The sequence below is a fragment of the Ischnura elegans genome, chromosome 1 (genome assembly GCF_921293095.1).
Source record: "Ischnura elegans chromosome 1, ioIscEleg1.1, whole genome shotgun sequence".
Lineage (NCBI taxonomy): Eukaryota > Metazoa > Arthropoda > Insecta > Odonata > Coenagrionidae > Ischnura > Ischnura elegans.
Window position 1 is genome coordinate 125,707,041 of NC_060246.1, and position 27,035 is coordinate 125,734,075.

The 27,035-nt window shown below is 37.9% G+C and overlaps 1 protein-coding gene across 3 annotated transcripts in view; it reads left to right on the forward strand.

The window, feature by feature from the left end:
* The window catches only part of LOC124169385 (ecdysone 20-monooxygenase-like), a 92,636-nt gene that overhangs the window by 60,191 nt on the left and 5,410 nt on the right, over positions 1-27,035 (forward strand). For all 3 annotated transcript variants that reach the window (XM_046547979.1, XM_046547986.1, XM_046547992.1), the window contains exons 2-10: positions 14,327-14,497; positions 19,047-19,199; positions 19,973-20,174; positions 21,185-21,375; positions 21,888-22,043; positions 22,124-22,310; positions 23,013-23,223; positions 24,512-24,684; positions 26,585-26,663. In XM_046547979.1, the coding sequence (XP_046403935.1) occupies positions 14,368-14,497; positions 19,047-19,199; positions 19,973-20,174; positions 21,185-21,375; positions 21,888-22,043; positions 22,124-22,310; positions 23,013-23,223; positions 24,512-24,684; positions 26,585-26,663 (1,482 nt within the window). In that variant the 5' untranslated portion in view covers positions 14,327-14,367. The remainder of the gene's footprint in view (positions 1-14,326; positions 14,498-19,046; positions 19,200-19,972; positions 20,175-21,184; positions 21,376-21,887; positions 22,044-22,123; positions 22,311-23,012; positions 23,224-24,511; positions 24,685-26,584; positions 26,664-27,035) is intronic.

Sequence of the window (27,035 nt, forward strand, 5' to 3'; positions counted from 1 at the left end):
TAAGACGCACTCGAAGTTTATACAGACCACTGAAAACAAGCTACAAACAATAGCTTACGGCACAGAAATTCCCTCGTGTTGGAATACTCATTAGCTGCTGGGTGCTAATGGGGTGTGGAACTTACCGGTCGTTTCCTGCTTATTTCGGCCAAATAAGAGTCATTACAAATAGTACGTGAAGATAGTAATCTCTTCCATACCTAACGATGCTCTTTACAGATGGGAGACATGATTATTTCCAGATGTGCACAGGCAATAATCTATAATGTACAAATTGCGATGCGATAGTATGACAACCGAAGCTAACGGTGAAAGCATTCCACAGCGCTTAGATAGTGGAACTTCATTGCATACATTCTCAAAAATCATCAATCATTATGTCCCAGAAGTGATTCAGTTGCCGATATTGAAGTGAGTTTTAATGTGTGAAATGTATTTTTTCATTAGACTCCTAGATTTCCTTGCTATAATGTCGATGGTAAACTGTGAGATAAAGCCCACGCACAACTAAGTACAATTTTAATGTCTCATAAACAGCGTCAATTAATATCATCATTATCACAGAAACTTTTCTTTTAGAATTAGCTACCATTAGCTCCTCTTATACTTCGGGGTAAAGATACCAAACTATGTAAATACATTTAACATTAATGAAATAATTAAATATTAATTAGTATGTTACACAAGATAAAAGAAAAGCATTAATATCATAAGAAATTTAACGACTCAAAATATAAGAACTAATAAAAAAGTCCATTCTTGATTACAGATTACCTCTCGAGAGAGTTATATGCGGAGACCTTCAACTTGAAATTTATATCGCAAGCCTAATTTTAAGAAAGGAAGGCAAGAAAATAGTACTTCCCTCACATACCCCTTCCAAATCCATTCATTCCAAATAAATTAAGGCTTTGCTGATTACATCGTTTTTTACGTAGTCAGCATCCTAAACATCTAGCGCTCCATCTCAGTGGATAAATATTGACTGTATACCTAAAATGGCATGCAAATAATATTGATTTACCGTCATCTCTCTTCCCACTTCATTACAGTTGGTAGTGGGTAGATGGATGCTCAGGACATGCCAAAGGCAGAAGCGGATTCAGAAAAAAACTCAACGGGGGGGGGGGGGGGGGGGGCGCAAAAGATATCTTGAGCTCCCTTACTTTTATCGCAATAAGAAAGTAATGAAGTCATATTTTGCATTGTTTAGGAAAGTTTATTTTAACTGATGTTATATTCAAGACAATGTCATCTTATGATATAAAAAATTACAATTGTGGTTATGCAATGTTCTGCAATGCGGGCGGCCCCGCATAGGGGGGGCGCTCCCCTACGCCCCCATATATATCCGCCACTAGGCAAAGATAGTGCATATTAACACCAAAATTTAAACATAATAGCAAAGAAAAATTACGCTTGATACCACTGAAATATCCATTCGAGGCGAAAAAATATTTCATCAGAAAATTATTTGTTATTTGCAGGTTTTAATTAAGGTAATGATATCGGACGACCGACACCGAAACTCGCCGATTTAGTGTCATACTCAAAGCCACTGAGCAGCATCAGCGGCGAGTGGGCAAGGGTGAGAACAAACGAAGGTGACCGAGGAAGATAAAAGTTGCTCCATGTGAATGAGGTTTGCATTCCTGATTAGAGGGGACTAGGAAATTGCCTTCTTCCAAGAAGGGTGGCCAACCAAAATTCACCAAGCCAAGGCCATTTCATGAGCTCCACCATCTGAGCTCCCAGGCATGGGATGAAACGAAGCGTTTTACCCTTTCTTCGAGAAACAATTTTCATTTCGTATTAGGAATTATTAAACATATGGGTACTCCCCCTGATTAAAAATATATCTCCAATAGTTATCCAGTAAAGATGGGCAACTAATGGTCCATGATTAAGGGGCAGGTAAATAAAGACAGAGAAGACTAACCTACGTGAATTAAAAGAACTTGCTCTTGCTAATGGAGGACTAAAAATATATCAATCATAGGAATGAATATCAGGAATGAATGAATACCATGAATGAATGAATGTCACTCGTTACTTTCCACATATTATTGCAATACAATTACAATTACCACTACAATTTTAAATAATTACGTATAGATATTTTAAATTGTAGTGGTGATAAATTACGATGAAAAATTCTCAATAGACAATTGATGAAGGCTTGAAAATAGGCGCAAAAATAATACTGGGGATGGACTTCAATTAGGAAACTTCCATTTACTTTCAAAATGAAACTATGAGTGAGAAATGCGCGTTCCTTAAAAGATACCTACGTGCTACTGAAACAAGATAAACCATTTTATTATCGCATTGATGTCAAAAATGAGGCCAGATGTCATCCGTGAAGATTTTTGTGAAATACGTGGAAACAACCATCACTGTTTTGGGATGTACCATTAATCAATAGTTTTTCAAGACTCGTTCATTTTTTGTCAATGTTAGAATGCATTTATTTAACACTATCTCAAGAGATCTTACCTAATTTTAATGACTGTATTCGGACATAATGCCACTCGTGATTGGTACTATTCTATCGAGAGAAACCAGTATTTAACAATAATTCATTGGCTGAAAAAGAGCTTGAGTTCAGGTATGAGAAGCCAGGTACTCTTAAAAAGATTACCTTATGCCAAAAGATAACGGCCATCTAAATTTATCCAGGTTGAATACATCAACTTAAAAAAATCACAAAATATTTCTTCGTTACACTGAAAAATGATTCATTCTTGGCTAATTTGCTGAGGCTGTTCTTTGTAAATCCTAGAGTAACACTAACTAGTGTCAAAATACTATTTCACGACAATTAATGATTAACAATACTTACGAAGGCCATGTTAAATTCCAATTCGTCGGAAATCCATTTAAATAATAATGGAAAGAGTTTGAATTAAAAGTAAACAATGGGGCTGGTTTTGCGGAATTAGTAAATAAAATTGCGTGTGTCGTAATTCAGCCCTCAAAAGACATTAGGAAAGAAAAAAGCACCCAATCGAACTGGATAGAAAGTAGAAAAGCTTTCGGAATGATATTCAGTCCAATTGAATGATATTTATTAAAGTTTCTATGAGTTATGGGTGTGAAGAAAAAATTCTCTCCATAGATTTCTTACCACTGCAAACTTGATCGTGGCATGTGACACTCTCTTCATTGATAATGATCGCACATTTAAAAATATTCGGATTCGCATCACCAAACTAATTACTATGGAAGCTAGACAGCTTCGAGAAATAGTGGATGCAATTTTATTCTTCGGTCTTAACACCCTTACGTGAATACGACGCTGGGCAACCATGCTACACAACCCTCACAAGCTTTGGAGAGGAACACGGCGCGGCGGTAAGGATCGGTCGAGGCTCGCTCCCTAATCGTAGGCGGGAGTGTAAGCATTTTCGAGAATAAGAGTAAAATAAGGGTCGTGGGTAGACAAGGCCAGGCAGGTACCTATGTGTGTTCAACGACCATAGAATTTGGACAAGGCGGAGGAAGGGGGTAAATGTCGGAGTGGAGGGTGGAGATGGGAAGGAGAGGAATAATAAGCAATCCTCTCCTCCCCCGTCCGCTTGTACTTCAACCCCACTGCGTGCGGGTCACTCGCGTGCTCGTGTGTGAAAGGCTCGTCGCAGGGAACGACGCGACGTGATCCTGGTCTTGTGCGCATGAAGCCCGACGACTCCGTGAATGACGTCATAATGGACCAAATCTCCGGCCTCGACGCGTCCTCCTCCCTCTTCCGCCCCCTGACTCTTCCTCTCTCATCCCCACCCCTCGAAAAAGTCGTCCCGTCACTCCATTATCTTCATTTTTCCCTTTTTCCACTTCTCCTCCTTCCCATTGGAGTAGTCTCTCCTTCCCCACCAGAACGCTAGCGCATACTCACTCACGAATCTTCATTCTCCTCTTAACCCCGCATAACTTTTCTCCACGTCCCCCTCTCTCCTCCAACTAATTTCCCCGACGATCACCGGGCCTTGGCATGCTCCGTCTCCCTCCAAGAGTCAGCACAGGTGGTCAGGGGAAAAAAGTGAAAAGGGTTCAAAGCATAACAAGGCTTATCCTACAAGAACGCACGAAATCCCATTTAGTATATGGTATTTACTAAAAAGTAAGTGGGATTATATAGCCCAGGGGTGTTTCCTCTTAAAAGAGGAGCTGAGAATGGGTGATTAAATTTACAAACAAAATAGTAGTTAATTAAGCATCCTCTCAATGTATCAATAACTGTAGTCATCTTGGAATATTTTTCAGTGATTTCATGCAGCTAGTGCCGCGCAAGGTCAATAAGCAAGAAATGGGAATTCAAGATACATTCAATTCGAGATTGGAGGCACCGTCTATTTGAATTCACTTCAACTACGATTACCAGAATTTAAACCTGCGCATAAAAATATCAATTTTTCTATTTACTTTCACATAAATAACTTGAGCAAGGCACACCTTCTCAGCCTGGCAAATCATACACAGAGATTAACAGCGAACATGGACACTATACCAGCACGATCTGTAAAACAACAAGACTGCTAATACATCCAAATTCTATAAATAAAATAAGAGGCCATCAACAAAATTCAGTGATAATTAATGGCAATTTTAGTGTCAACGTGACACTTCAAGTTAGCGAATCAAAATCATAATAAGGAGTAAAATGGCTGAATAATACTATTTCGAATGCAATAATTCATTCAATCCTTTACTAAACTTGTGTATTAGTTGAAATGAATTGTGAATGCTGATACCTTTTGGACATCCATGACTGCCATAAGAAAAAAGACTTAGCACAAATTTCGTGAAGTCTATTTTTCTTGTTTCAAATGTATTAGGACCATAAGTAGGGCATAATTCAACAGAATCTAGCGTACCGGACTGTAACGCACCAAGGGTACAATAAACCAAAAGTTTTCTTCATAATTTTAATCAGACAGCTAAAAGTTCCGATACAAAATCTACAGTAGATGCTCGGTCTTTCCACTCGCCGTAATTAGTGCACCACAAAGCCAGTATTGTATTTAAATCGATTTTTTCATCATTCATAATTATTTCACATCTCATATATTTCATATATCATAAATTTCATTCATCTACATCTACATAATACCTTGCGAGCCACCTCTTGGGTGTTTGGCAGGGGGAAAATTATTATTATTGTATTTATTATGATCAGATTCATCAAAAATTCCTAATGTAATAAATGTGAAACAAACGTAAAATCGTAACCGGCACACTTCAGAAACAGCAATACAGATCCCACACAGTACAATTCTTAGCGGTTCTATCTCATTAGCCTGATCGCGGCGAAAAATTAATCAAACGGAAACAGTTATTTTGCACTACTATATGCATGTAATAGCGGCTCATGTAAAGCAGTGAACCCAAAGGCTCCTGCGGAGATTCGCGGTGGAAGAGATTCATCGTCCATGAAGGCATTGGCAAAGTGGATCCATGTATGAAACCGTGATTACCGTTAATCAGCCATCATATCGATAACTTATGATGACGAATGATTCCACAACATTAGAACGAAGAATGGGATCATGGCGGTAATGGATGGGTCGAGGCACGCTCAACGGGGTACTTTTTTGAAGAGCAGCTAGTTCTCAATATATTTTGCGACAGATTAATTTCTTTTGAGCTAGCGTGCCAAATTTTACATAAGTATTTTCATTGTAGAACAAAAAACACAGTACAGTTCCACAAACTGACAGCACCATAAAGTACTGCGTTTTTTGTTCTTAGTACCGTGGACATCTCCTCGTTTCACCAAGTCGCGCCAAAATCAATTAATTTAATTGGGTGTTTTCAATTCTGGCCCATTATAAAAAAGATTGATTGAATGATTTGGTCCCAACAAGTACCGGTGAAATAGGTCAATATCCATGAATTTTGGATGAAAACTATCAGTTACTGTTCAATTTTCACCAGTTACAAACATTGTTATGAAAAAAACTTGATGAAAGCTCTGACACTACCCATTCCACTTCATGGGTAGTTCATATTATGTTTCTACTGAGATCGCCGAAAAAGACAGTCAGCAAAAAAATTGAATGCCAATTCTTGCTGAGTCGGTTTGCTTGAACGGTGTTGGTGTACGGAAGCAGAATTACATCCCACTTGACAATGACAATCTCGTAAAACATATTTGGATTGACATTAAGGTACATTAAATTGAAAGCCAAAGAGAATATAATGCTGAAGACTTACTCTCGCCTGTTATTTTTATGAATAAAGTGTTGGCTCTGAGAGTCCGGCCACAAGGACGAAAGGCCAGACGCGTAGGAAGAAACGAAAAGCGCGTCGTCTCGTCGGCTCGAATGATGATCCACATCGCTTTCAAGGGCACGGAAGGCCAAAGCTTGCGATTTAGCCACTTACATAAACCTTCCGCTAAAATGTGGGTCAGATAAGCAGAGTGACACGAAATATGAGGGGAGACGTTGAGATAAAGTTTCAAATCAAATGTTGGGTATCAACGACGTTCATTTTATTGCAAGGTCATAGCGTAATCAGGTAGTACCTAACAGTGAAGATATACAACTTAAGTATTAGAAATGAAGAACACGGGGAGAATGGAAAAGTGTTATAAAAAATCTATCAATTACGCATAATATTTCAATATAAATCCACAACAAATTTTACAACCAATTTGTTAACAAACGATAGATGGAAAATATAATATGAATACAAAAAACCTGATAGTCCGTTTTGAGTACCAAAATACCTTAATGATTTCTGTACCGACTACCTAAATCACCGATATATTTACTTCTATAGAGAATGGAATGAAAATGGTTCTAATAGCAATAGGTGGTGATATCATTGCCATATATTAGGAGCACACCGTCAAGAACAAATCTTGCGGCAAAAACTGCTGTATTGATTTGAATCAAGGACATCATACTAAGTGTTTCAAAAACAATAGCTTGAGTGCCAGTTAAAATCACCTGTTTTCCTCCATCCATAACGATTTATCCAGTAAAAATATTTTATTCAATGAGCAATAATATCATGCCTCACGGTAATTTCCTATTTTGCTAAAACAAAAAATGGGTTACACTATAAAACTGATAAAGAATATGCATATTAAAGACGAAACGATTTCAGGAATAGTACGCCAAAAATAAAAATTTAGCAGCGCCAGCATATAAAACATTAGTTCCTGAAATCATATACATCGGAGTCATCTTTTCAGATCAAGTGAAAGTATCATTCATCCACTAGTTTATACTTTTATTTTCATTCATCCTACTTTACAAAAAAATCTTAAGATACGTAAAGACAGAAAAGGACGTGGCTTTGCATTTACTATAAAAGGATCTTTTAGAGTCATTAAAATCATTAACAAAGCAACCAATTTAATGGAAATGGAATATTAAAATCGCCAATTTTGAGTAATGGAGTTGCATTAATTATGGAAATTGTAAATCCCTGCCGCCGAAAGCCTCACTTTCAATGGAATTATTTTTTTCAAATGAAATAATTAAAATCAATCCCGTACTTTTCCTTTGGCTTTGCGTGAACTTATTCGAGCTGATACTGCATTAATCACTTTATTTTTCCCAAGGATTTTCATTCTCATGCAGATTGAGGCTGTAGAGGACTGGTAGCATAAGCAAAAACGTGGCTCCGAAGTAAAATTGCAGTTAGGCATGAAAAAAAAACTCGCTAAATTGTGCCAAAGCAAAAAGCTAATGGAAACGCCCTCAATTTTCTGGGTCAATTAGATGAAAGAAATAGCTGAAGTTCATTGCTTATTTAATTACAGTTACATCTTTCAGCCCATCTGGTGGCATACAGGCACACATTTTTATGTAACAGCTGTCATAAACTTGAATACAATTGGCCAAGTTAATGAGTCTAAGAAAACCTGCTAATTTTGTTTTTAATGATTTTTGTACTCCCTCAGCATATAAATCGTTAAACTTATGACGCGAAGATGGAAAAAACTAGCGTGTTAAGTGGCTGCAAGCGAAGATGAGCTTAATAAATCAATTTTTCAGAAGCCATTGTAAAGATTTTTCTGATTATCCGTTGTGCATTTTTTCTTTCCCGGCACAAATTTCGCCTTACCATTGTATATCATCGGGACGAGTTGAAGACCCATCACTCACCCTAACCCATTCGCAGAGGACGTGATATAATTCAAGGAAGACACTTGTCGCAGCATAAACCACAAGGTCGTCACACTGTCTCACCACAGGCGGCTGAGTGTCTGATCACCGCCGCTACGATTGCCTTATTACTTGCCGAATTGAAATGATGAATTGGTCCACTCCATCGTCAAAGGACGCGGGGGAATGGGGAATTGGGGCGGGGGTTGCAAGGAGAGGAAGAATGGAGAGATCACTGCAAACGCTCACCCCCTGGGTCGTCGGCGACAGACAATATTTCAAAGACCGACCGCTCGCACATTCACAGAGAAAATGAATAGTAGAGCTGTGGGTCGTTCATAAGTGAATCGTTCATTTTGAACGGTTCGTTGCCATGAACCATATGGGTTGAATCACAGTGTTAGTTTTACAAAAATCAAAATTAATCAAATGATTCATTTTGATCATATGGTTCATCTATCAATTGGTTTACGTCGATTATGCAGTTGATGAAGAATCGTCGCACGAAGGGAAATATCACATGGAAAGAATTTACCCAATCGTAATATCCCACGCTTGGACTGATGCGGTGATTGTTCAAAAATAAGAGCAAATATGTCAATGATATTTGAAGAATTTCACGGATGGTATGGCATACACAAGAGTGAAAACTAATATTTAGGAAAACTTTGCCATATATATTTAAACTTTGATACTACCAAAGAATAATGAAGATAAAATTGATCGACCGTGTAAGTAATAAGGAAGTTCTAATAAAAGTGGGAGAAAAGATAAGTCTTCTAAATATCTTAGAGAAGACGCGGCAATTTAGTTGGCCACATTATGAGACATGATGGCCTGCTGATGACAATCGTAGAAGGACAGATGGAAGGGAAGAAGGGCAAGGGACGGCCTCAAATACGTTACATAGCCCATGATGTGAAAGAGACGAAATATGTCGCCATGAAAAGACTAGCGAATAAGAGAGAACAATCGAGAAATGCGCAAAAGCCAATGTTAGGATTATTGACTAATGATGACGATTTTTTTTAAACATTTCAAATTTAACCAATTGCAATGGTAAAAATTTTACATTTTTCTCCCGGAAATTCACTTTTAAAATTTGAAATAAAAAACCTGCATTATTTCTTAAATTTCGGTGACTCACCCAGGGCCGCCCACACACATCTTGTGGCCGGGGGTAGAGTTTGGGTGTGAGGACCCCCCACCCGTCAATAAGTGTCAACAAATAAGTAAACAAAGTCCTTTTGGATGTGGCCCCCTTAACTCTGTGCCCCGGGGCAGCCTGCCCCATCACTCCCCCCGCGTGCTACCCTGGACTCACCATCGACATAACCTACAGAGAGGAATTATTCTATGGATTAAATGCTCGCCATATTACTTTTAATCGAGTAATAATTTATTTCGCAGTGTTCATTTTGATGGCCGTTGTTCATTTTGTTCTCAGCGCTGATAGTGTTTATTTGGTTCATTGTGTTCTTTTGGTTTACATGATTCATAGTGTTAGTTGTGTTCTTTTGTTTCGCATGGTTCATGTATTCCTTTGTTTAATTTCGATGATTTAAAAGAACAATTCATTGGCATGAACAAAATCGAATGACTCGAATCATCAAAATGAATCGAAATGCCCACGTATTGAAGAAAGCGAAAGTGAAAACGCGGGTGACGCAAATGGGAGGGACGAGAAGGCGGCGACGTGATGGGGGGGAGGGAGAAAGGGGCATGAAGATGCGTGAGGATGAATGTGGAGTGAGGTGAGGGAGGAAATGACTTCTTTTTTTAAAGGGATTGAATCGTTCCCTAGAAGCCCGCTTGCGCAGGGCAGACGCTCGAGGTGAGTGGAGGGGGAGCGGGAGGGCAGCCTCACTTGTGAGGAACCGAGTGGATATCCTTGGACCAGCAGGACAGGGACCTTGGCCTCGAAAATACAGAACTTAACATCGGTCGGGGGAATGCTCGATCATTTTTTTTTAGAGCCGACGAGGAAGAAAACATCCTGTGTCTCATTTGTGTGTGTCTCTATCTCTCGCGCTCTCGACAGGGTGATCCCCCAAATAAAGAAGGAAGTGGAAAGAGGCTAACCGAGTCGATGATGATTTATACATGCGTGCAGTTGGCAGCGATTGTCTTGCGTGTGTGTTTGTCGAGTGAACATGTGTAAGCCGACCGTCTTTTTTCATTCCTTATCGCTGTCAACACAAATTAGGCAGTGTGTGTGCATTAGATGATCTCGAGGCGCCGATTGTCGTGCACTTGAATGTGGCATTAAATTTTCCTGAAGGGAATATGTTTCGGGATTTCTTTCACGTTCAATCATCTCGTTTGACAACAGTTTCCCTTTCATTTTAGTACGTTTCTTTGGGGTGGTATACTTCAGACTAGATACCTGTTGGAATTCAAGCGAAAAAGTCTTTAGACCTGAAGAAATAACTATTATTATTCTTCATAAGAATTCTCCTTCTGGCAGGGCCGGATTTAGAAGAAAAGAGGCCCAAGTCTATTCCACTAACGAGGCATTTACACCTCCCAGTTTGGTGCAATCTTGTATGCACAAAAAAACAGCCAGTGAGCCAAACTCATTGATTTTCACCAATACATTTTTATGTTTGTTTATTAGTCACAAGCGTAGAATTTCTCCTTGTTCTCGGTTCAGTGTTCACTGTTTTTAGAATAGTGTAATTTTAATTTTGCGAACTATTCGAATGGAGGCCCCTCTTGAGGCCCAGGGCTGAAGGCTACTTCGCCTCAAGGAAAATCCGGCCCTATCTTCAGGCCCGAAGACTAAAAAACTTCATACTAGAAGCCATATTTAACTGCAACACGGAACCATTAAATTTCCCGTTGTTATATTTTTTATAGGTATCAGAATCTGTTGTCTTACTGGAGACCCTTGTATACGCAACGCTGTATCAGAATTGGGCGCTGTTTCCCAAAATACTAAATGGCTCTTCAGCCAAAATTTAGCACAAAATAACAAGTTTTTCGGGGTAGACGGTTGCTACAAGTCCCTCGTTTTCCTGACCTTCCTAAATTTGGGGTAACCCACACGAGGAAAATTTTCAACCAAACATCCTACGCGGAATGCTATAAACGATTAGGCAAAATACGTCCATCCTCCAGTAGGCATCAGGCATTCGAAGAAATCTGAGACAAGTCTAAAAATAATGTTCGGAGAAATGTTTTTCCCGTATGGCCCATAAGCAACCAGTACCGGCAACGTATCGAGACTTCAATCGAAATTAAATTAAATTGCGATAGGTATCAACAATAGAGATGTCATTGCCATTTACTTTAACTGAAAGGAAGTCATAATTCATCATCGCTACGATCGCTACCCACAAATTACAGCCTTTTTGAATGGAAACATTAAATCTTTTCTTGAACAGCCTGACAGCAATAATTTAAAACGTACTAAAAATTCATTACGGGGACAAATAATAAGTAAGAAATTTTTAAAATTTATGTAATTGATCACTCTCAAGTAGCAGAATTCTAGATGTAGACGCAAAATATATTTTTTGCGAAAAATGGTTCCAAATCGGCACAGAGTACGGAAAGAGCCCTATTGTTGTAAGTGGGGGAATAAAAAAGATAGAAATGCTAACTATGCATACCACGAATTATATCACTCCATTTCAGATTTCACATTCTAACTCAAATAATGAAATCGAAAAATGGAAAATAATAAAACTTCATAGCAGGCTTGTCGCAATTCCAGGGGTCGGGCCAGCATTATCGACATCATAACAGGAATAACAAGCGCAAGAGTTATGAGGAACAAGAATAGTTTTGACTTAACACCTTAATTGAAAGCAAAGAAGAGAAAATAGTATGCCCACCATTTAGACAATCCGTAGCTTTAGTAACGAAACGTAACGTGAAAAAAAGAACGAGAGAGCTCATTCTGCTGATACATTGAGACTACGCATTTGGATTCAGAGATAACACGCCTGTATATGATGCAACGCAGCAACTTTTAGACGGTGATCTCCGAAATAGGTCCAGATTTGGTAATCAGCTCACCGCAAAAAGGCAGTCAAATATTTTTTTTACATTAGAGAATTTTTTGTCTTCTCCGCGAAGTACTAAATCGCTGGCTATTACTCGAATAAAAGAAATGTTCACTTTTTGTTTTAAATTCTACTCGGTTGATATGGTGCGTTTATTTAATGCTTTATATGTATTCGGTTGACTTCCACCTCTAGCGTGGGATGAAAGGAGTAGTCTCAACTGTTACAACTCCTTTTCTCTGTTTCGATCACCTTTTCTGTCAATAGTTTAATCGATTTGTATCCTACCCTTCTTTAGATTTATTTTTTTCAATGCCTTTTTTACCCACAAATGATTACATCCAATGATGTAGAGAGTAACTGAAATAATCCAATTTTTTTATTTTTAAAAATATTCTATTTCACCCTTTCAAAATGACAAATTCATCGCATCGAATCGCTCATTTAAAACTTATCATCAGAAATTTTCACAATATGTAGGGCAGCCAGAATATGCAATGGAAGATATTTGTACAATATTTATACCATTTATCATTACGTGAAAAAGGACTACATTACTATATGTATCAATTTCTTGATAAAACTGAGCTATACGAATGGATTAATTTCGAAGTACTACCACGCAAAAGATCCCTGGCCCAAAGAAAGAGGGGGCCGGATTGTGGCCTCATTTGGGCCATGTAAAATAAAGAATAAATCATGTCAGCCTTTGTCAACATTCACCTGGGCCTCAAATATGAAAGTTTAAATCAGAAAAATGTCCCGCGATGCGTCCCTTATCGCCAGCATTGTATCAGCACACACTATACCCCTCTTTCAACCTTTTCCTCCAAACTTAAACTTTCCGTGTTCTCTATATCACCACTCCTAGACCTCAAACACTAAGCTAAAAAGGCCAGGAAAAATCTCACTCCGGACTCAGCCGCGGGCGCAAACTTCAGGAGAGGGGCCAACTGAGCCAACCGAGCCCTGCACGAGGATTTCCTGTTTGCAAGTGTTCAAAGGCTTCACCCAGACTCGAACCCAGGTCTCTTCGATCACTAGCCCGACGCTTTCCCCACAGGGCACCACGCTTCCTGTTTAACCATGAATCTAGCATACTGTGAAAAGAAGAACTAGTCATATTTAAAGAAGCAAGACCTCCAAACCCACGCCACTGTATCTATACTTTCACCAATTTTAATTTGGCCCCAACCGAATTAAAGTTTTCCTCGTCTGCTCAATCTTTCAGCCACCAGTTAATTTCAAAATCGATTATAATAGCGATCAACCGCAAGTTTTTCGCCTACTAATTTTAAAACGAAGCACCAAACAGATAATAAATTATGTAAATAATTTGTAATTCATGTAAAAATATTAATTTGTAATAAATGTAAAAATTTAATAAATAAATGTTGGCCCTACTATTTCTTCAACCAGAAGGTTGTTAGTGGGTAGTTAAGAAGTAAGGCAAATGAAAGCCACATATTCAGCGTAAGGGGGGGAGCAGTTCCTTCCCATACGAAATACAACGACTTCCCTTCCCCTAGGGAGCCTAGAACCAATGACCCTTCGATAAGCAGCCTGACAATCTAACCATTATGATGAACTGGCTACACGCTCCCCCAAAAACGTTTAAACAGTTCTGTATTTCTTTTGAATTTGTAGTCGTTCTTTAATTTTACATAATGTAGATAAACCACCGCATAATAAATCTTAGCTCTAATGCGTTGAAATTATGCATCCATGAATTTTCTTCGTCACCTATACACATTCACCTACATTAACTCGCAATCTTTCGTAGTTGGAAATGTTCAAATTCAAATTAACAACACGCGCATATTTAAATTTTATCATATTAAATTCACCATTATCTGAGTACTCAACCATTTCAAAATCTTTCTCCTGTACCCAAAGAATGATTTGTGAAAAAAATTCAATGGAATTACGAAAATAATTTCTAAGTAACATTTAAAAAAATTTAAACGCTAATTTCGCTAAAAGACGATAGCATGAAAGCTCATCGCCGAAAATATTTGTCACGTTTTAAAATTCAACGTCAAACAAAAATGGAGGACTTTTCCCATAAGCAACGCGGAAGCCTTCATTCCTAGAAAATTCAACACGTTCAGAGGTTCGATGCTCAATGTAAAAATGCCTGACCTATCACTGTCAATCGCCTCTTCTCCAATGTTCCCTTTTCTTTCGCTGTTGCAGGAGGAAATATACATAGAGGGAGACACTTCTTCGGTTGGAAAATGCTCAAGATTAAGCTGACCACCCTGGACGAGGTAGCCCTCGTCCTAATCCTTCTACTGCTCCTGTTCAAGGCGTTCGGGCCGAAGCTGTGGCTGGAACTCACCAAGCACCGTGGAAAAACTGCGAGCGGTAAGTGCTCCTGCGCCTCCTACTGAGGAAAGTTGTCCATGGAGTCCGAAAGGTCCACTATGAATTACTAAAAAAATTAATAGGGCTCATTTAGAGTCACTTGAGCCGATATGTAATTGACTGAAAGTAAGGTAAGAAAATTAATCGATTACAATCAAGGCGGTAGGGAGCGGGGAGAGGTCAGGGGATTCAAACCTCGCCGAAATGTTTGGAGAATAAGGTCTTACGTGTATCACCACCAAATCCAATTATTTTAGTAATGGTAACAAGTAAAAATAACTGAAAAGCAATCGTTACCAGTAATTCGATCACTTTTACTACTAACCATCATGCGACGAAAAAAACTTTCCCATTCAGCCATTTTCTCGTAATTTTAAAGGAAGGAAACACGAAAATTGTGCCCAATTTCATGAGTTGGTTCATCTACATCTACATAATACCCTGCGAGCCACCTCTAGGGTGTTTGGCAGGGGGTGATCAATCACCAGCATGCATTTGGACTCCCACATGCACACCAAAAATGTCCCGTATAATAACAAACTATACTACTATATGCTGTTAGAAATAGAATAGAAATTCAGAAACATGCATTAAGTTTTACATAGGTTAGTAGGCTACACTACAAGTCATGCAATCTATTTACGAGTTCTATTGCTGCCGTTATAATCTCTTATTGATCGTGGAAAAAATGACATTCGGAATCTCTCTGTTCTGCAATCTATCTCTCTTATTTTATTTATATGATCTGATCTTCCGTAGTACGTTGGCGTCCGCAAGATATGGTTAACTTCGTCAGAAAAGACACTACTCTTGAATTTATCTAAAAGGTTTAGTCTATTTTTCAATCTACGGTCCGACAGAGATTCCCATCCGAGTTTATCTAAGAGGTCAGTTACACTAACAAGACTATCGTAACGACCTTTCACATACCTGGCAGCTCTTCTTTGCACGCGTTCTAACTCTGTTATTAAGCCTTTTTCATGAGGGTCCCAAACACTGGCAGCGTATTCCAAATGTGGTCTAACGAGGGAAAAGTAGCTAATTTCTCTCACTTTGTCGTCGCACTTTCCTAATATTCTTTTAACAAAACCCATTATACGATTAGCTTGACCGGTTATTTCTCGAATATGTTTATTCCACGATAGATCATTATTGAGTCTAACCCCTAGATATTTCACGGATTCAACTGCCTTTAACTGGGTGCCCCGAATGATATAGTTACGCTGTAGGGAGTTATTCTTCTTCCAGAAATTCATTACGACACATTTTTCCAAATTTAATTCTAACTGCCAAGCATCGCACCAAGCTTGGATAGCAGCAAGGTCATTCGTTAGTTCATCTATATCTTTGCTGGAACGGATTTCTCTTTTAACTACAGCGTCGTCTGCAAATAATCGTAACTTACTCTGCACTACTTCGCCAATGTCGTTTATATAAAGAAGGAATAGGAGTGGGCCAATGACACTACCCTGAGGAACGCCAGAAGTGACTCTAACCTCATTGGAGACTGCACCGTCTAATACTATTCTTTGGACGCGGTCGCTCAAAAATTCTCTAATCCAGGTTTGGTTACGTCACTAAAGATCTGGTCCAAGTACTCGATCAAGGAGAACCTTGAATTATGGGACGGAGTCGCTCATGTGAGTGTAAAAAAAACAGCGAAGCCCAAGTACAAGGCCGGATAGCCCAGAAGCGATGACTCGCTCGGCATGAGTTTGTGACCTCATCAACTTATCTGCGAAAGGGATAAAGACGTCGATTTTCGTCGCGAAGAGCTCGGATTAGAATGGATAGGAATCGGAAAAATACGGGTCTCTTTATTTTTCAAACAGTATCACATTATACACTAATCAACGATAGTGAACGAGCTCATTATGGGGCGAGCGGGAAGAGGAGGGGAAGAGGGGTAACGCAGCATCCTCCTGCCACCACCGATCACTCACCCACGGGCAGGAGTCATTGCGGGCCCGGAAGAGAAAGTTCCCAGGGAAATTACGAAAGATCATGGTTCTCTCAAGGTCAAGACCGCGGCAGTGAGGAGTACGAAAGTAGGAGTTCCGTTGTCTTCCAGCGCGTCGGGGGAATGAGCCATTTCAAGAGGTGCGCGGGAGAACAAAAAGAGAAAGCTTGCGGCACGATGTTGTGGCATCATGCTCAAGCTGATTCCTTGAGTACATGACTCGTCTTTCGCATGTTTTGGCTTCAATAAATCGGGGTCCGCTGAGCACATTTTCAGTATTTGGTAAAAGGCTGCTCAGCGCTCGGTTAATTTTTCGCAAGAATATGCAATGAATAAATATGTAATTAATACGTATAATTAATTCAGTGAGTCCTAGGAATCGCATAGAATAAACGAGAGAAATTTATCATCCGAAAAAAGTCAATCCAATTCATCAATTCGAACTGCAAATTGCTTTAAATCTGTTTCTGATTGTCAAAGGAAATTTGAAATAATCGCCAAAACAAGTGGACCATACTGGATGATTAAAGATATCGCTTGCTCGAGTTTCCAACTAGACCAGGGGTGGGCAATTGTTTGGGCTCAAGGGCCACTTTGTATGAGCTATGGGGATAGATCCCTCCCCCCCCCCCCAAAGCCTCAGAGAAATTTTAAAAATATATAAAACTATTAACTAGTTTTGTCATGTAATAACTGTATCTGCTTAAAGTTAAATCTGTAGTGCCAAAATGATGTAAATCGTATTTCCAGGCATGTCATTTTTTAAAAATTTTTGCGAACCCCGTTGCCTGGGGGTGGGGGTTTGCCACCCCAAACCAGTGGCACAGCAAGGGAGGAGGGCTTTGGGGGAGATAAAAACCCCCCCAGAGCTCAGATAAATTTTTAAGCTAAGTCTATTTTACTTAATTGCATTAATATTATTAATAGAATAGTGTAAGGATTTATAAAATATCTCTAAAAATGCCATAAAATTCACCATTTTGAACCATTTATCCTAATTTTTTTCTGGGGAGGGCCCCCGTACCTCCTGCTTATCCTGGTGGGTATTCCATACTCCAGACGCCGCAATATTAGTTGAGCCTAAAACCACTCCTAGCCTTAATTCCTAGCTGTGCCCCTGCCCCAGACCAACCCATCCCCCCAGAGCCTATCTCTAGTTACGCTACTGATAGTATTCATCAGTTAACATTATATTTAATTTCAGAAAAATATACTGCTTAATAAAAATTAAACAATAGTGGTAGTTCTATTCTACTTATTTATTTGCTTAATTTTATATTAGTTAGATTTATAGCTGCTAGCACATTTATTTTTATAATCAATTTAATGAGACAAGTATCCTATCACTTTTTTAAAATTCTGTGTTATGCCATCTGTGGTGGGCCGCATATGGCCAGCGGGCCACAATTTGCCCAACTCTGAACTAGATGATCAATCCATCAGGGCAAGTACTAGAAACTTCAATCCCCTGATGCAAAGCTTGATGTAGGAGCTCACCAATAAAGAAACTTCTTGTATCACAGTTCAGTCAGGCTGGTGTCTAAAATTTGCCACACTTCAGCGAGACAACTGTCTGACATCAACCTTGCAACGTCTGTCTTAAACTGATTTTCAAAGTCTGGGATGACTGGGCTGAGTACAATAAACCCTAGCTGAAAGAGTTTCAACTTTTGAAGCAACACCAAGAATCCAGCCAAGGGAAATCTTTAATGTAGCACAAATCCAAGTAGCCTTAGAAATGGATTTCCAATTTTCTTCATCATGAATTTCATCAACCAACGATCTCTTGAGAATGAAGAGAATTAGGTACTTGGCCAGAAAGAACTTCACTTCAGTGGTTGAATAAATGGATTAAATATTAATGAATTAAAAAATAATATTAAATTAATTCATCAATGTGGGATTAAATAAGAGCTAATATAAGCCATCAGGTTGCCGGAAAGTTACTATTAGAACTAATTCCATGCATGAGCAATGCACAAGGCTGTGAATGGCAATAGGAAAAGGAGGCAGCAGAGACTACATGGCCTCAAAGTACTTCTGCTAAATGACCCACAGAATCATAAAACGATGATTGCCCTAATTATGCACTCAGTTATGTATAATTAAAGCATATCCTTATTCCTTCCTTTCTGTGAGATGTTTCAAACTCCATGGTACCAAAATAATGTTTGCTTCAGAAAAATGCCCAGGACTGGGCCTCAGGTGATTTTTATAAACACAAAGACGGAAGATCATAAAACTAGTTGTTTTGCCCCATAAACACATATGTAAAAGATTTTCATATAAATAAAGGAGCTGAACAGGAGGGGAGGGTCGAATTGGCCAAAGGTACTGACATATTACCAAAGAGGGGTAATTCTTGGAGCCAATCAAAATTAAAATAAGATTATCCCAACTAGCCATTTGGTTGAATCACTGCATAGGTGAAGATCTGCTGAAAACATCATTTTCATTACACATGCTGTACGAAAACCCTTTTCATAAAAAATATTAGCATGAATCAAAACTAATCAGTCAAATGTCTTATACCATATTAGCGCTCAACAAAATATTATCGTTTTACAAGTTAAATAATTTATATTGCAGATAAGCTGAAGGAAAGTTCTCCTGGAAAAAAGAAGAATGAAGTTCGTGACATACCAGGACCTTGGCCTTCTCTGCCTGTGCTTGGGACTCGGTGGATATATGGAAAACCTTTTGGACCATACCGCTTGGATAAAATCCATACAGCATATGAAGGTAAAAACACTGAAAATTATGTGCGTACTCCATTCCATGATAAAAAATTACAGTAATGCTCAATGACCACAGCTCTAATTACAGGAATCTGAAATAATTTTCAAGGGAAACGTTTTTCAACTCCAAGAAAATATCATTTTGCATACAAAATTTCTCTTATGTGATAAACCTCTCCATAAACATTAGCTGTTAAAAAAACAACATAATGCTGTCAACTGAGGAACAGATCTGGTGAAGACTTATGCTGATAAAATCCTATTTGTATGGATTCTGAGTCTAACCATAGAAATTAGGATTATGTTTTGAAAGCCATTCTGTTAGTTATCACAGATTTCACATTACCTGAAGCAGGGCTGGAACTAGGAGTTTCGTCAGGGGATACAAAGATCACTTTGCCACCCCCCTATCCTTATTCCCTCTCGCTCCCTCCCCTTGCTACTAAAATATAATACGTATGTGCATCCGTTAGCTATTTTTTTTAATGGGGTAGTTGAAATTACTTATCGCATGTTTGATACAAAAATGTTTAATTAATATTTTAGTTTCATAATTTATAAATTATTAACAATTATTAGATAATTAAATTAGAAAAATTAAGTAACTTTTTTAATAAACTGTCCAAATTTTGCCGCCCCCTGAAATCTGAAATTTGCCCCCTCTGCCCTGCCTTGTTCCAGACCTAAGAAGAAGGGCACAACAGACATTTGCAGCCACCCTCTTTGTTTCAATGTTCCATTTTGTTCTTATACATCTATATCCATCTCATATTTCAGACATGTTCAAAAGATATGGCCCAATACTACGAGAGGAATCACTATGGAACTATCCAATAGTAAGCATTATGGAGAAAAATGCAGTAGAAATGGTTCTAAGAGGAAGTGGAGGGAAATATCCTCTAAGGCCACCGACGGAAGCAACAGCCTACTACCGCCGCTCCAGGCCAGATAGATATTCAACAGTAGGTCTGGTCAACGAGTAAGTAGTCTTTTCTCACCGGGGTCTCATAAGTTTTAATAATAAACCAAGACGCTCATCAAGGCTAGCTAAAGCCAAGATTCTAACAAGAAAACACAGAGGTCGTCAAATCATGTAAAGATAATATGTACATATATACCTTTCAAGACTATAGCCAGCAGGGCAGGTATGGGGTTAAAAACCCAAAAATTTGTGAGCACAGCCATGGAAAACTCTTTTTGCTTTGATGCCTTCTCCAGATGGGACAAATTAAAAAACCAAATCACTAATTGCAAGACCATACAAATTAATCAACATGACTCAGAAAATCTAAATATGTACAAACAAATGTACAAATTTATTAACATAAGAATAATAATTTTATGTCAGCCTAGGCCCTGCTAGTTTTAAGCTATAGCTGTACTACTATCACTAGAGAGCACAAATTATTCATAGAAATGGAAGAGAGGCTCAGCCAAATAACTATAAGTAACTACTGAATAAGGTTTCGTGATAATTTTCCAAGTACCTTTTTGACTTTCATGATAAGAAATTTCAGCAGACAAATCCTTCAAAAATATATTTGCACATGATTTAATACAAGTACTTATCTTCAAAAGATTTGACTAAATGAAGTAACCAATAGGTTCAATGGGTATTATGAAAATTTAACCCTTAGGCTGCGGGAGTTCTCGATTTTTGCTGCCAGCCAGTGCAGAAGAGACCCCTGTGCAGGAGGCACCCCCTGCCACGAGGGCTGGTCTGGTAAAGTTAAGCCCCTTAGCAATCCCTGTGTTGAGGGAAAGTGCTCAAGTGCAAGATATCCATGTAGAAATAATAATTTTGGGTGATTGCCACAGTCAACATGCAAAACATATAAAAACGTTCCCGCACTCTAAGGGTTAAAGCACCAATGCAGATTTATTAATCTGCTTGATGTTTAAATGCTGAAACTGGCAGAAATATACTAATGTAAACTAACAGTAACTAAAAAAGATAACAATCAAATCCACAAATTTTTTTACGAACAGGCAGGGACCAGCATGGCACCATTTGAGAGCAACTTTGACTCCTGAACTCACTAGCACAAAAACTATTGCTCGCTTTCTACCAGAGATAAATGCAATAGCCGATGATTTTGTCCAGCTATTGAAACGATCACGGGATGAATCTCAACTGGTGACTTCTTTTGAGGAGATAGCGAACTGCATAGGACTTGAAAGTAAGTAAGTTAGAGTAGGCATGTCCATAAATTTACATGGATTGCCATGAGAAAAAAAATAATATCCATCATAAGTTTAATTAGCATAATTTACACAGTAGGAATGGTTTAAAGAGAATACGTGCCAATTCATTCAGTGTATGCAACAGAGCCAATGGATATGTAATATTGTGAATACGTAGTCAATTAACATGGACTTCAAAAATAATTTTTAGAATAATACATTCATAAATAAATAATTTATTCAAACATCAATTTAAATAGTGTTCTTTGATCCATCAACAATTCACAACAAATAGCAAATCTTTCATCCATGTCATGATAATGGACGTGGCGTATCAGATCCAATTCCAAGCCCCAATTATTTTTTTCTTTATGCAAGAGGTTTTTATAGTACCTACTTCTAACATCTGCTTAAAAGAAGAGACTACAAGTGTAGTGATAACATTAGTAAAGTAACCCTGAAAATGTACATGGCATCACCAAATCTTTAAACACTGTCTTTATTGCAGGCACTTGTACCCTGATTCTTGGTAGAAGAATGGGATTTCTGGAGAAGGCATCAAACATAGCCGACAAAAATCAAAACAGAGCTTGTTCAAATAACTTTAACGTACATGACATGGTATCAACAGAACAAAAAAAATGTGTTGAAAGTTTACTTGGAGGCAAGTATGCAAAATTGAAGAAGCTAAATGGAGACACTGTGACAAAGATGACATAACAAGCCATGTAATTACCTCCACAGAAGGGAAGATGGAAAATGACCAGAACAAAACCCAAGATGAATGTAAAGACAGAGCCTTAAAGTTAGCCTCGGCAGTAAAAGCACTTTTCCAAGCATCTAGAGACACATACTATGGCCTTCCATTTTGGAAGATAGTGCCCACTCCTGCCTATCGAAGAATGGCACAAGCTGAAGAAGACATCTATGAGTAAGTACATATTTTAAAATAGTAGGTATACTAGAGAAGACATTGTAAATGGAATACCCTTGAGTTCTGGATATGTACCGTTAGGCTTTTTCAGAAATAATAATTTTTAAATTAGAGTTACCAAAAATTACTATAGACAAAAAAATTAAACAGGAACCACATCATGAACATTTTTGCACATCCTCTATAATTTCGGAACTATTGCAAGAATGGCAACAAATATTTTGTAAGAACATATTTCATATGTCCAAGCAGAGCTTACAATGACGCTAATTCTAAAATAATCTGCAAATGCAGGAATGATTGATGCCAGTGTTTATTATTTATAGATGCATGGTTAACATGAGGTTTAGTAGCATGAGTTAACAAAAACAAATAACTGACACAAAAAATCTAAATTTGGATAGCTTCATCAGAGACAGCAGTAACAAAAACTTGGCCTCAATCCCTCATTCAATTTCCTGTGAATACCAAGAAGTTTTCAGGGCTAAATGGCCTTCAATTAGGAAACATAATATGAAAATTTGAAGGGCTATACACTGTCTCACAGTATAGCGTGTTAATCTTTAAAGTACCTACTGCAATCCATTCATGCGAGTGAAAATATTCCATGAAATATAGTGGTTAAGTTAATCGTCATGTAGAATTCATAATAAGCCAAGAAAGGGTATGAAAACTAAGCAGTTCTATTTTAACTTTCAGCATCATCTCAGAGCTGGTAGATTCAGCGCAAGAACGAGAAGAGGCAAAATCAAGGCAAAATTATTCAAGGATACCTACTGAGTCTGATACCGAGGATGACTCAGACAAAGCCGTGCAAAGTGTTTTCATGTCAGTTTTGCAAGCACGAGGTTTGCCGCTCAGGGAAAAAAAGGCAGCTATAATTGACTTCATTGCAGCAGGAATACAAACTGTAAGTACATATTTAAAAATTGTAGCAGATTCTTAAAGATGACTTTTAATGAAAAAAGAAATCTTTGAGCCAATTCACTTAAATTCAATTTTGTATGATATCAACTGATATTTGTAAGTATAATACCCTAATCGAAGAGGGCAAGATGTAAGAACTTCAACATTAGGCTATACTTTCCAGTTTTACCAGTCATTTCAGTCATTGGCAAAAACTAAGTGCCACATGCAAAGGGTACCACCACTTCAACAGTTGTTTTCCTAAACTCTCAGAAGAAATCTCTAATTAGTGATGGCTAAGAACTAGGTAACTCTTTCCTGTCATCTTCCATGCATTCACTGCACTACAACTCGTTGCTTTCCTCGTATTTGTGAATGATATTCTGAAACCTCTAAAGTTACCAGCTAGGTTAATGACCCCATGACCTCCAATGTTTCAGCTTCTGACTTGAGCACCATCATCAGGTAGATACTTATTTGTGAAGGTCCTAGCATTCATTTATCCATGGTGAATGACTGGAGCCAAAACATTGGAGGCTATAGACACCTGCTAGAAACCCAAGAGCAGATACTGCGCATAAGTGCTTCTAACCCTAAGCTTTGAATAACACATTGGTAAGCAGAAAATTAGGTATTTACAAAATGCAACCACATTTTAGGCAAGGATGAGATAAGAGGAGGCAGATTTTAGTGCAGAAAACTAAGTATCCTGCAAAATGATCATGAATGCAAGTAAAATGCTCATATAAGCAATAAACAATGCCATTTTCTCATGGAATCAAGAAATTTTTTTGGAAAAGGAAATCTGTTTAAAGAACCGTAATGACCCATCACAAGTAACAAAGGGTAAAAAAGTAATGACTTCCTCGGTAAATAATTATAAATGAAAGTACATGCAATACTCTCATGAACTAGATTCCGCATCAAATTCCCCTTGAAATCAAGTAGGTAGTGACAGAAGTTTTAACCAAGAAAGTAAGAAATATATATTTTTCCTCCTATAAATCTGCAGCTCGATTCTCAAATTTTGGCAGGAAACAATCGAAATTCTTAACTCTTACAGGGAAAAGTGCATGCAAAGTTGGTGACATGCTTAACTGCACCTGTTCTAACTTCCTACACTTTCCATTGCATGAATCAAGTATGTAATTAGATACCAGGTGTGTCATAACAAGATCATTAACAAAAAATCCAGTTACATCCATTAAGAGTATGCATATATGTACCTGATGTTAACTTTCAAACAGAACTGAAAAAATGTCTGTTTAAGTCTCATTTTTCATCTTTTACAGCTTGGAAACACACTAGTATTTTTGCTATATTTAATTTCAAAAGATAAAAAAGTTCAGGATAGATTGTTCAATGAAGTGGATGACCTAATTTCACATGGATCCACAAATGAAATAACCAACGATATCCTAAAAGAAGCAGTATATCTCAAAGCTTGCATCATGGAATCATTTAGGTAAGCCAATTTTTACTAAGGTTGAAAATAATTTAAATATTTTGTTGACATACCCATCTCAGCATGTAAAAATAATTCTTGGGCTTTGCATCAAGTGATGCTGTGTGATACCGTCATTATTTTGAAATATCATTGTCCATTCTTTGATTTTCAAGCCTTCCTAGCTGTTATTTGCCCTGAGTGAGATATAAAGCCTTGAAGTTCAAAGGCTAGTTGTTTTTTGAAAAGTTGACAGCATCAGAAAATATCACCCAGGACAAATTCCCTTACACATATTTTCTTAACTTCATAACACCAGGGAAAATTAAACCCGAAATCATCTCAGACTTGTTTGGAGTACATGCTGGACTCAAAGGGCATGAATAAAAAAGTAAAGACTGAAAAATGCTGTAACAAGAGGATATTAAACAGAAAAAAATCTTCTATAAGATAACCTTTCAGTTTTCATTGATGGATAAAATAAAATTCTCCCCTATTTTAATAATATATTTGATGGTAGTTTTAAATAAACATTATTATCACTTACTCTATGTAAGACCTAGGGACGGTCTGGAGTGATTGGGGCCCCTCTGATTGGGTTCATGGTGTGGCCCTCGTAACCAGGGGATTTGAGGTTCCTCACCAGGAATATTGTCTCGGAGTCTTCCAAGGCCTACAGAATTTGTAGATTTCTCCATTTTCTGGGTTATCACCGCATTTCGTGGTCAGAGGTGACGACAGTTTCGCTAGGATTCCACCAGGCGTCTTCAGGTCAAAGTGGTGCTTTCCGTGTTTTTGCTGCATATATATAGCTCTCCCTCCTCGCTGCCGCGGTGTTGTTGGCCCGTTACCCTTGCTGCTGCACCGTGATTGGTTGGATTTCTGAACACTCTCTTCCAGGCGTTGGTTATATTGTATCCGTCTTCTCTATTGAAATTTTTGGGCATTTTGATGATCTCTATTGCCTCCCTTAACAGCCTGGGGTAATACCTCTTTTCGTGGTCACCTCTGACCATGAAACGCAGCGATAACCCAGAAAATAGAGAAATCCACAAATCCTCACCAGGAAAATTTTAGGAAATTGCATGCCCTGAAATTGACGTTGACTGGCATTCTAATTGTTAAAAACCTTATATAAAAAAATAAAAATATCAATTGAAAAGAAAAAATACCATGAAAGTTGAAAATTTCACAGATTATAATCCATACATGGAGTTTAATTATTAATCATGGTTATATAATATATTTATTGATTTAGTTCCTTGAAACTGCACTGAAATCTAAAAAAAATCTTTTATGACCTTTATGAATAACACACTCAAATAGCATGAGGTTCTGTTTTATCTTCTGATGACTTTTTTAAACTTATCTTTACATAATATGTATTATTGCACTGAGTATGTTGTTGAGCAACTAATGAAAATGTACTATTTTAAAATGGCAAAAAACTTTGGCTCAAGTAATCTGAGTCTTTTGTTGCTACACCTTTCATTTACACTTCACGATAAATGGGAGCACTGTGGGGGGTCCACTAAGCTTGGGGCCCTCAGCGATCACCGACCTGGCTAGACCGCCCCTGCTAAGACCCAAAAATGATACATTGTATTTGAATCTGGGTATCTCATTAAATTACAAAAAAAGTGGGAAATTGCATTTCACGCACTAATAGATGATGGAATAATTCCACCAAATTGACCTAAGTGCATACTTTAACAAAAGACCTTCCAATGATTTCCAAGGGCTAATTAGTCATTCATATAGCACAGCACTTTTTAAAAATAAATATTAACCATGGTTATAGCAAAGAAATTGAATTTACTCTAAAAAAGTTACTTCTAAGGATAAATATTAATATAGCACTGGTATTTTTAATGATAAAAATAAATAAATAATTTTATATTAATGATTAATGCACTTCCAGGGTTCTGCCAACTGCACCGCTGGTAGCAAGAATCTTGGACTGCCAAATGAATCTTAGTGGTTACAACATTCCTGCAGGAGTAAGTTATTAACATTAATTTTGACCACATCTTTTTCAGTAATTCATGTCTTCAAAGGTTTTAAGGAAGCTTTATACCCTGATTGCATGCAGCAGAACCAAAAAACCAACGAAGACAAATTTATAACATTAATTTTAAATATGGTAGTTCAGTCATTAGTGCCTATTGCTGTGATGTTTATAGGGTAATTCATCTATCTTCATATATATAAAAGAGGATGTCTGTCTGTCCGCTATATATTTCCACACAGCTGCAGAGATTGCAACCAGTGTTAATGTGTGGGAACAACTCATGCTCCCAAAGCTCATTCTGCAACTTCCGGTTTTATCCAAAGCATCCTTTGTGTCTTTCTCATTACTGTTCGCCAGTGGT